This window comes from Babylonia areolata, chromosome 26 (genome assembly GCF_041734735.1).
Source record: "Babylonia areolata isolate BAREFJ2019XMU chromosome 26, ASM4173473v1, whole genome shotgun sequence".
Taxonomy (NCBI): domain Eukaryota; kingdom Metazoa; phylum Mollusca; class Gastropoda; order Neogastropoda; family Buccinidae; genus Babylonia; species Babylonia areolata.
In genome coordinates this window covers 16,461,302-16,473,167 of record NC_134901.1, presented here as the reverse complement: position 1 = coordinate 16,473,167, position 11,866 = coordinate 16,461,302, and the positions used below count along the sequence as shown (strand labels likewise).

Genomic DNA, 11,866 nt, shown 5'->3' with positions numbered 1-11,866 from the left:
ACACATCAATGGGCTTGCACATTTTGCCTTGAACTGTTCCTTTGTGATTCAGCACGGTTCCAAAAAATCTCCTGAAGACGAGATATTTCGATTCTGAAAGTCGTGACACATGTTTGTGCATGGACACTGCATGTGCTTGTGCGCTCGTCGAGGCTAAACCAGAAATATCCAGAGCCAATCAAATGTCTGAAGCAAACATCAACATCAACCCACTTAGCAATGGGACCAAAACATGCAGGCAAATGTGGGCAATGTATTATTAGGTTAAAACTTGAAATACCACTTTTTTACGGCCACTTGGGCAGTAAATTAATATCCACTGTGTCAAGGTCCGTCACTGGAAGGCGGGGCCCAGTCCTCTCCTTCAACCATTTTAACCTTTCCCAACCGAAGTCAGGTTTCCTACCCCATAACACCGGGGTGGACTTAGGAAAATCGGAGTGAACCTCCTTTCCCCAAGGACAAAATATCTTGCGGAAACGTGACCACGAACGCTGTTCATTGGTGAACACCCGATCAGAAGTTCAGTACTGGACGTGACCACCAACTCTGTTCATTGGTAAACACCTGATCAGAAGTTCAGTGCTGGACGTGACCACGAACTCTGTTCATTGGTGAACACCCGATCAGAAGTTCAGTACTGGACGTGACCACCAACTCTGTTCATTGGTGAACACCTGATCAGAAGTTCAGTGCTGGACGTGACGCTGTTCATTGGTGAACACCCGATCAGAAGTTCAGTACTAGACGTGACCACCAACTCTGTTCATTGGTAAACACCTGATCAGAAGTTCAGTGCTGGACGTGACCACGAACTCTGTTCATTGGTGAACACCCGATCAGAAGTTCAGTACTGGACGTGAACTCTGTTCATTGGTGAACACCAGATCAGAAGTTCAGTACTGGACGTGACCACGAACTCTGTTCATTGGTGAACACCAGATCAGTAGTTCAGTGTTAGATGTGACTATGAACTCTGTTCATTGGTGAACACCAGATCACAAGTTCAGTGCTAGATGTGACTATGAACTCTGTTCATTGGTGAACACCCGATCAGAAGTTCAGTACTGGACGTGACCCACAAACTCTGCTCTTGGTGAACACCAGATCACAAGTTCAGTGCCTTACCCACAAGAAATCTCCGCTCTCCCTCTGACGGTTACCTTTTGAAACTTCCTCGCGTCAATACAAGAACCTATGGTAAACGTTCTTTCTTCTTTGCTGCTCCTCACATCTGGAACAACCTTCCTTATAATATCCGTGCATCTGATTCTATTTCTGCTTTTTGCTCATCACCAAAGACTCATCTTTATAAAACCTATCTATAAGTACTCTCAGCTTCCTTTTCTCCAACACCACTCATGTCAGGTCACTTTGGATGTGTGTAGAGTGGGAAAGGGAGAGTGTGAGGGGGGGGGGGGGGGGGGGGGGGGGGGGGTTGAGAAAGAGTGGCCATGAATGTTTTATGTTACTTGTAATATTTTTCTTTCATGTAAAACTCCCTGAACTCTTAGTGAGAAAGGGTGCTATATCAATGTACATTATTACTGTTATTGTTATTATTATTATCTTTCACGGTGCCTCCGACAAGCGGAGTGACTTACAGCAATGATAGTGGCGGACTGGTTGGAGTCTGACAGCATCAGTACCAGAATGCCCCCACACACCAGCATCGGAGCCATCACTGCATAAACCAGCAACATCTGCAACACAACATTTCAAGATTTTATTCTTAAACTTTCTGATCCATGTTGAAACACCGAAAATTTCAGAAACTAAAAAGCATGGTCAAAGAACACGTACTAGGTTCATCAAATAACGTTTGCGACAAGTAAACATAAGTGTTAAAATTCCTTTACTTGCATGAAAGTAAAGTTTCCCATACAAAATAACATTGCAATTAAAAAGAAAGAGAAAAAAAAAAGAGAGAAAAGAATTCACGAAGTTTTGACCGAACCCATCTGCCTGCAGAAAACAATGTATAAAACAATAATACAGAATTTAGACATATACCAAAATATCAATCAGGTAACAATCTTACACGTGAAATGATTATAATAATAGTAATAATGGTATTTATTTAGCGCTGGATCTTGTGCAGAGACAAATCAAAGCGCTTTCGCACCAGTCATTCACACGCATGCATAACTCTAAAACTGTAGAAACTAAAGACAAGGAAGGGCAGGCAAGGGAGGCTATTTTGGGAAGAGGTGGGTTTTAAGGCCAGACTTGAAAGAGCTGAGTGTGGAGACTTGACGAAGCTATAAAGGAAGTTCATTCCAATCGCAAGGTCCAGAAACAGAGAAAGAACGGCGGCCAACAGTCGAGTGTTTGATTCACACACCATAGTCCGACAGTTCATTTTGAAACAAAGAGAGGCAAAGCTTTCAACACTAAAGTATGTAATGAACAATACAGATCCGACACAGAAATTATGGAGCGGAGAGAGAGACAAGAGACACAGAGAGAGATAGAGAAGCGTGCACAAGGTGGGTCATCTTCACAATGGGACATTTTGAACAGTGCACGTGCACCATGATGTGTTTTGGCCATTGATCAAACCTTCTGATCAGATAAGTTCAGTCATATCTCTACTCACCGTGACAGTCACGCGCTCAGTCCGAAGATCGCTATTACACAATTATTATAATGATAATGATGATAATAATAATAATAATGAATATGTGGACGCCCTTTTTCGGAGAGCCCAGAGCGTTTACAAATACAGTTACACATACATACATTGATGCAGATGCACTTCATAACATTCATTTGCCTATACGCATCACAAAATACACAGGTCACACACACACACACACACACACACACACACACACACACACACGCACGCACACACACAGACACACACACACACACACACACACACACACACACACACACCAGGCAATCATACCGATGCAGCTCCATTCCTCTCTGCACCCCACCAACAATCGCAGAAAGACACACATGGCAGAAAAACTAATATTAACAACTGTGGAAATTAAAAGAAAATGAAAAAAAAGAAAAAAGGTGACACTTAAACAAATGGATGACTTCCATATACGAACAACCCCCTTCACCCACTGCCCCCCTCTATATCCACCTGCACAACACCGCTCTCCCCCTCTACTACTACTACTACTACTACTACTACTACTACAACACACACACACACACACCACCCCCATCCCCTCTCCCCGGTCTCACCGTCCCGTGTGGGCAGTCATCAGGCACGGGGTGACCTCGGACCCATATCACGAGCAGCCCCACGGCAGCAGTCAGGACGCCACAGGTGCCGAACACCGTGTACACATAGTCCGGCTTCAGGTCCTTGGACCACAGACGGCTCAGGACCAGGATCGTCAGACAGCCCGCCTGAAGGAAAAGGACGGAAAATTATAAACGGAATGATCGGGAAATGTAGTATCATCCATAATCATCGTTATCATCACCGCCATCATCACCCTCATCAATGTCATTTCTATCATCGTCATCATCACCATTTCATCAATGTCATTCATATCATCGTCATCATCAGGTCTTATGGATGGGGGGGGAGGAGATAATATTGGCGGGTGTGGGGGTTCGATCCTGTGCCTGCGCTCAGAATCTCTCTCCGTAACCACTTGGCCACAACCTTACACCACGATAATGCAAATTGTTGTTCCTGATTTATTTCGAAAAGTAAAATCATCATTCATCGGTAAGTACACGCTGTAGATCTAAATCAGTCGAACCAAACACAAGCTCAAACTAATTCAAATAATTGTGAACTAAATACAGCAACCGAAAGCTGACAAATCTCAAGAAGAAAACAAAACAACAAGCTCACCAGCTCTACGATTTTGAGGAAGATAAAACACGTCGGGGCTTTCAACCACGACTCGTTTCGTCTCCTGTCGGGCCTCCTGTGGCCCCGCCTCCCATAATAATACCCGTTCCGGGGCTCCTGCAGATCAGGAGGAAAGCCGACTTTCCGCGTTCTGTCATTGGGGCGGGGTCGCTGAGACCCGTAAGGCACCACTGCTCCTGGCTCCAGGATGGGTTCCACGCTGCGGTGAGGCCCCCCACGGAGCTCACTGTTCAGGGAGACGTCCAGTGTCTGAAAAAACAACAACAAACAAACAAAAAAAAAACACACACACAAAAAAACAGGTGGGTAATTTCCTATTTTGAAATCTTGAATTCAGGGACCTATCTTAACCCCAATGTGGTGTGATGGCCTAGAGGTAACGCGTCCGCCTAGGAAGCGAGAGAATCTAAGCGCGCTGGCTCGAATCACGGCTCAGCCGCCGATATTTTCTCCCCCTCCACTAGACCTTGAGTGGTGGTCTGGACGCTAGTCATTCGGAGGAGACGATAAACCGAGGTCCCGAGTGCAGCATGCACTTAGCGCACGTAAAAGAACCCACGGCAACAAAAGGATTGCTCCTGGCAAAATACTGTAGAAAAATCCACTTCGATAGGTAAAACAAATAAAACTGCACGCAGGAAAAAATACCAAAAAAAAAGGGTGGCGCTGTAGTGTAGCGACGCGCTCTCCCTGGGGAGAGCAGCCCGAATTTCACACAGAGAAATATGTTGTGATAAAAAGAAATACAAATACAAATGTTCGTGCATTATTGAAGTGCTTGAAGTGATATTGCCGTCGCAGTTGATGCTGTCTTCTTCTTCCACTCAACGACCAACATCAGTATGCTGATGAAAATTGTCGTGTTGTCGGAGGTTGCTCTTGGGCGCAGTTAAGCTAGGCTACCGAGGGATGTTCTGTTAACTGATAGGGGAAATGGGGTGGTGTGTTCGTATCTCTAGCTAGGCCAATCCGCCTTGGCATTTCAACTTTTGTGTAATTTTGAAGCGATATTACCAGTTGTTGGCCTTGGATGTTCCAGCCCGTGTTCCGATGTTTCCCGACTCGTTTTGTAGGCTGTTGTACTTAATGCTGATATACTGAGATGAATGTGTAACCGTCTTGCCGTGTCGAGTCCATAAAATCGCCTGCAACGACGCTGTCATTCAGTTTGTGCTAATCATATCAGAGAGCCGTTCTTTCCGTTGTTCACCCCGCAAACCACGCGAAGGTAAACAAAAACAAAACAACAAAAAAAACACACACAAAAAACAAAAAACAACAACAACATGGCGGCTTGAGTAGACATAACAAGCGTCGGTTCATTATCAGTCATCATGTAATAATTATGGGTAATTTCGCGTCGTTTTAAGCTTAACTCTTGATCAGAAGGGTGGATTGCACACTACCTATCATTTTTTGTATAGCTGCATCTGTATTTTGTATTTCTTTTTATCACAACAGATTTCTCTGTGTGAAATTCGGGCTGCTCTCCCCAGGGAGAGCGCGTCATTATACTACAGCGCCACCCATTGTTTTGCATTTTTCCTGCGTGCAGTTTCATTTGTTTTTCCTATTGACGTGGATTTTTCTACAGAATTTTGCCAGGAACAACCCTTTTGTTGCCGTGGGGTCTTTTACATGCGCTAAGTGCGTGCTGCACACGGGACCTCGGTTTATCGTCTCATCCGAATGACTAGCGTCCAGACCACCACTCAAGATCTAGTGGAGGGGGAGAAAATATCGGCGGCTGAGCCGTGATTCGCCGGAACCAGCGCGCTCAGATTCTCTCGCTTCCTAGGCGGACGCGTTACCTCTAGGCCATCACTCCACTTGGAAAACTCATGAAAATGGTCCGTTTAGATAGGTCGCAAAATTTAGGAAATTAAAATCGTAAAGTACCTGCGACACGATGGATCTGTCCTCATCCTCGAACATGTTCCGGGGCGTGCTGAGGTCGGAGCGTGCGCCGTAGGCGCGCATGTGAGATAAGCGCGCTGATTCGTCCGGGTCCGTGGAGCGACCGCCTCCGCGCGAGGCGATGATTGGCTGGAGGGAGGAGCTACGGAGCAGAGTGGTGGCGTTGAGCTCGTCACGTGGCCCCCTGGGGGTAGGGGTGGGCAGGGCTGGTCGCGCCATCTTAGGCGTCGTCACTGACATCTGTCAAGACGATTAATTCATAGTTATTAAACAGATTGTTAACTATTCAGCAGTAATAATGTCAGACAAACGGCACTTCCGCGCGTAGAAGGCTGCGCGCGCACACGCAAGCGCGTCATTGCGCTGAAGCACACATTCGCACAAACACTTTTTTGTTCACAATTTGGGCTCTGGTTTTGTTTTTGTTGTTGTTTTTGGGTTGTTGGGTTTTTTTTGCTTGTTTGTTTGTTTGTTTGTTTTTCTATTTTATTTTGTTTTAAGCATTTGAACAAAAGTAACTGCCAAAAATTTCACTGGAGACAAGAAAAGTGAGAATAAGAAGGGGACAGGTAAAGAACAGGCCAAAAGCACGCTCGCACACGCGAACACACAGTTCCACAGACAGGAAGCATACATGTGTATTATTGTAATCTCACCAACAATGCCTGTGGCAGATTACATCTTTGTTCCACAAAGGAGAACAAGAGAAACGTACAGCACTGGATTGCTGTCGGTGACTTAACTCTTTCCATGCGAACGGCGAAAGAGACGACGTTAACAGCGTTTCACCCCAATTACCATCATCAAAATATTGCAAGCGGAAGGCTCTTATACTGAAGACGTGAATGTGGACAAAGAATACCACAATTCTGACGACGGAAGCTAAAGGTTGGGTCATTCAGCCACCCACTGGACATCCGAGGGGTCTGTGTAGAGGAGAAGAGAGGACTGGCCGTACTGAGTGAGTTAAAGCATTGAATTTAAAGTAAACACTTATTCACCCTTCGTTCAAATAAATCAGCTTACCCTCAGTCATAAAACAACAAGGAAAGGGGATGGGGGTTTGGGGGGTGGGCGTGGGGGGGTGGGAGTGGGGGTGGGGGAATACACTCCACGTGTACGGGAAATACATCCGAATCATGCAAAATAACACACACACACACACACACACACACACACACACACACACACATCTGCAGATTATCCTGAACACACACACACAGACACACACACACAAATTTCGTTACGCTCTCAGAGTGGTAGCAAAACATTCAGACACTCACACAGAGAAATACAGTGGGCAGGAGGAAAGAAAGAAAAGGGTACATCCGTATTCAACTCAAGAGATCTGCATAAGTGATAAGAAACTCTAGGGAGAGCTGGACAGTACAAGATCTTCAGAGAAGAAGCCCCCCTCAGTCAAGTGTTTCGGCCCTTAACTCCTTACACTCTATGGGTGCTGGGCCGCACCCAGGTCATGACTCCTGGACGCCCATGTATTGCCGCCTTCTCTTTTTATTTCTTTTCCCCCCCTGGTCATCAGCAGGTTCGAACCCGCGCCTCTAGGGTGGTCGCCTTTTCTGGCAGACGTTTTAACCACCGAGCTATCTTTAATCCTTATGAAGTTTATTTTCATTCCTCCTCGACCAGATCCAGCTGGAACTCTCTTCTGCTGCTTCTGCCATTGCCTTGAGAGCCCGTGTCCTCTCTCTGCCAGAAATCGACAGCTGTTTCATGAGGCTGTAGGCAGATGCGCTCACAAACCCTTTTGCACCAATCTCTATGGCGAGGACTTTGGTTCGGAAGCCAGATTCTCTCAGGCTGCTGGCAAGACTAGCATACTTCTCGGTTTTGTGGGTGTGGGCTTCCTCCATTCTGCTTTCGTATGGCACAGTGAGCTCAGTCAGAATCGTTTGTTTCGTTGCCTTGGAATGGAGCACTATGTCAGGTCTCATGCCGCTCTTGCTGATGATTTCCGGGTGTTTCTTCCCCTCTGGTAGGTCAACTGTGTATTCCCAATCTTCGGCACCATCAAGCATCCCACGCTTCCATGCTTTGGATGTTACAACTGTTCCTGGCCAGACATTATTGCCTTCTGCTGAGCAGAACTCTACTGGAACTTCTGGTGGGGTCGGTGCTCCTTGGACAGTGCTCACCACGTGTGCAATTTCTTTTTAGCACTTGGTTGTGCCTCCGTGTGTACCGTCCTTGGCTCAACACCACTTTGCATAAGCTGAGGACATGTTCCACTGTTTGTTTGCCATGACAGAGTGGGCACGCAGGGTCATCTGCTTTCCCCCATTTCACCAAGTTTTTATTCGAGGGACGGAGGTCGTACACAGATCTTAGGATGAAGCTAATCCTCAGGGGGGCCATGCTCCACATGTCGCTCCAGCTGAGGCTCCTGTGGAGTGCATTTTCCCATGTTGTCCACTGCCCCTGCTGGCCTTGCTGGACTGCCTTCTGGACTCTTTTATCATCCTCTTCCTTCTTGATCTCCTGTATGATCATGTCTCTTTTTGCTTTCCCCTTTGCCTTGGACCACCATTCCATCTTTGTCGATCCCAGGCCCTGTCTGTTGGTTTGGGTGTGTCCTATTATTTCCTTTGTCTTAAGACTTCCTTTCGCTGCACTGACTGCCTCCCTGACTTTCCATTTTCTGCCAGTCTTCAGCTTGGGTTGGCTGGATCTCACAATACTGTCTCCTGAGTCTTCGAGCATGTTGAGAAGTCTTGTCTTCCCTACCTTGTATTCTTCGACAAGGGACTTCAGAGGTAGCCTCAGCTTTGCTTGGCGACAGTAGAGTGCCACGTCAGTGAGACCAGGTGGGACACCAAGCCATTTGCGTGTGTACGTGTTGATCTTTGCCTCAATCGACTCGGCTGTGCTACAGCTGATATCATATATCAGGAGAGGCCACGGGGGCTTTGGTATCAGCATGGACTGTAGGCACCACACTTTGTATTTGCCAGGAAGGCCACACTGGTCTATGATATGCAGGCCTTCTTCTGCTGTCTGCTTGGTTTTCTTTCCTCTTTTTGTAACTTTCATGGACTCATCATACCATCTTCCAAGGTTCTTGACAGTTTCATCTGATACCGTTGGAATGGCTTGGTTGGCTGCAGTGAATGTGACCGCTTCAGCTACCTTTCCTTTACGCAGTGAGAGGCTCCGTGATTTCTCTCGTTTGAAGTTCATCCAGGCTGAGGCAACTAGCTCGTCCAACCACTTCAATATTTCACGGGTGTCATCCTCTTTTGTCGAAAGGACAGTTGTGTCATCCATGAAGGCTTTCAAAGGAGGTATCTGGTATCCGTTACCGAGGTCGGCTCGATCCGTTCCCTTCATTGAGGCCTTCAAGATCACTTCCATTGCCAGCACGAACAGGACTGGAGAAATTGCACAGCCCATGGCTATGCCCACTTCCAGATTGATCCAATCTGCTGTGTATTCCTTGGTGGTGAACTACACTGAGAAGCCATAGAAGTACTTCTTCAGCATTTCCCTGATGTTCGTTGGTACATGGTGCATCTCGAGAGCCAGTTGGATCATCTCATGAGGAGCTGACCCGTACGCATTTGCCAGATCCATCCATACCACGTCTAGGTTCTTTTACTCTGCTGTTTGGATCGCATCCCAAATCATTGTGGCATGCTCTACACAACCAGGAACTTCTGGACTGACACATCCAAGTATTCATTTTCTGTGAGGTATTTTATCAGTCTTGCAGCCAGCAGAGAAGACTTTTCCTTCGACATTCCGTATTCAACTCAAGAGATATGCATAAGCATTAAAGCTAAAGCACTGCCAAGGGTACCCAGAGCAATAAACACCGTAATTCTTACCGACACTACTCTGCCCTGGTACAAGCCACTGCCCAAGTCTTAACCTACAATTTTATGCCTGACTGTCTGCTGGACAGCTTGATCTAAGAGCTGGATTTATCTTAGAGAAGTCCCCATTTCCCTCACACACACACAGACACACAGACACACAGACACACACACAACACACACTCGCACACATACACACACACACACACCACTCGCGCACACACACACACACACACACACGCACGCACACACAGACACGCGCGCGCGCTCACACACACACACACGAGCGCGCGCGCACACACACATACAAACACACACACACGCACGCATGCGCGCGCACACACATAGGCGCGCGCGCACACACACACACTTACACACACACACACATACACACGCAAACACACACACACACACACACACACACACACACACACACACCGTATCTCATCCTTCTGGCCCCCTTTTGAGAAACCAGGCCACGCGTACAATGCGCACACAATTTTACATGCAAGCGCTATGAGGGGAAAGAGGAGAGAGAGAGAGGGGGGGAGTGGGGGGAGGGATAAACAGATACAGAGAGAGATGGGAGAGAGGAGACAAAGACAGACAGAGAGAAACAGATAGAGAAGGGAGGAGAATGCTGAGAGGAATAAAGAAAGCCAGTCAGGAAGAGAGCAAAGATAATCGAATACAGCCAAAATATAAAACATCAAGTTCAATACAGAGAATGAAAATACAATAAAGAGATATTGTGTTAACAAACAAACAAACAAACAAAAAGCATAATGATAAAGCTTTATCCGTTGAAACTTACACAAAGAATTTTTTTTTTTTTTTTATAAACTAAAAAACAACGTGAAGCTTTACGAGTTTTAGGGAGATGACAAATATCAGAAATCTTGTTTTCGAATGTGACTAATTAACTAATCTATCATCTTCACACGTACGTATTCAGCTTTTGCAAAACTGTCTATATACCGCAAACAAAAAGAAAACGTGTAACTCATAGCAGGCCACGCACAGGCCAACCCCCCTTTCTTTTCATGACAGATAACTCCTGGTGCAAGACTGAACTTCCGGGCCTTCTGGAAAGTTAAGACGGGGCCATTACCCCAACCATTAGAGTGAGCCACTGTCACTGAATGGTGCCAAGGACAGTCTTTATTGGGCGATCCCAAACCAGTGCCCCTTTACTCGGACCAAGAAAGACCTGTCCACATTTAATCACCTTTTTATTGATCCGAACTTCGGTGCACGCAAGCTGAAAGTGTTACTGTGGTTCGGCGATAGGCCCATTCGTTGTGGGATAACTTCGGTTAGGTGAGGGGGGGGAGGGGAAGGAGATGGGGTGGGGTTGTTGGGAGGTGTGTGTGTGGGGGGGGGGGGGACGGGATGGAATCGAACTTCAACAACAAACGAGGGGTGGGGTGGGGTGAGGGAACGTGGTTGAGGTGCTCATTGCGTGGAGCTTTACTTTTAGCAGACTAAAACATGGAATTGAGGATCTTTTGAGAACATGCCTTGGAGCATTGTATAAAAAAGAAAAGACAAAAAAAAAGACAAGTAGTGAATAGGAAAGGTTTCCATAATTATGAACGTGAAACGTCTTCTCAAAACTTAAACGAATAAAAACGAACCGTTGAAATAGCGATTTCCTTTGCAAAATCTTTGGCACGCTGTGGATTAAAACAACCAACCAAACACTTTCCTCTCCCTGTCTCTGTCTCTGTCTCTCTCTCTCACACACACACACACACACACACACACACACACACACACACATCCACCTCGCGTGCGCGCGGAGTCGAACATGTAAAAGCGAAAAATCAAAACAAAACAACAATCAAAGCACCATCTTTGAAATAATAATAATAATAATAATGATACTAGTAATGATGATAATAATAATAGTAATGATAGTAATGACAATAATGATAATAATAATAATAAAGAAGATAAAGTCCTGTTCCCGTTAAAGATCAACATCGCAGTTTTCAAAATCACAGTTCAAAGATTAGGAACGCTAAACCGCTACATATTCAAAGCGCATTGGAAGAACCGCTTTGAAGTGTCGGTAAGTGACGGGCGCTACAGCCGAGTAGTTAAAGCGTTGTACTTTCCATCTGAGGGTCCCGGGTTCGAATCTCGGTCACGGCGCCTGGTGGGTAAAGTCTTGAGATTATTCCGATTTCCCGGGTCAACAGACCTGCACGCGTGCTAGTGCCTGGACCCCCTTCGTGTGCGTAAGCATGCAGAAGATCAA

The 11,866-nt window shown here is 46.2% G+C and overlaps 1 protein-coding gene across 2 annotated transcripts in view; it reads right to left on the bottom strand.

Annotated features, from left to right (window-relative positions):
• Positions 1 to 11,866, bottom strand: part of LOC143300538 (uncharacterized) — a 42,431-nt gene that overhangs the window by 4,540 nt on the left and 26,025 nt on the right. For both annotated transcript variants that reach the window (XM_076614288.1, XM_076614289.1), the window contains exons 2-5: positions 5,753 to 6,010; positions 3,833 to 4,102; positions 3,208 to 3,375; positions 1,605 to 1,703 (exon numbers count right to left, since the gene is read on the bottom strand). In XM_076614288.1, coding sequence (XP_076470403.1) covers positions 1,605 to 1,703; positions 3,208 to 3,375; positions 3,833 to 4,102; positions 5,753 to 6,010 — 795 coding nt within the window. The remainder of the gene's footprint in view (positions 1 to 1,604; positions 1,704 to 3,207; positions 3,376 to 3,832; positions 4,103 to 5,752; positions 6,011 to 11,866) is intronic.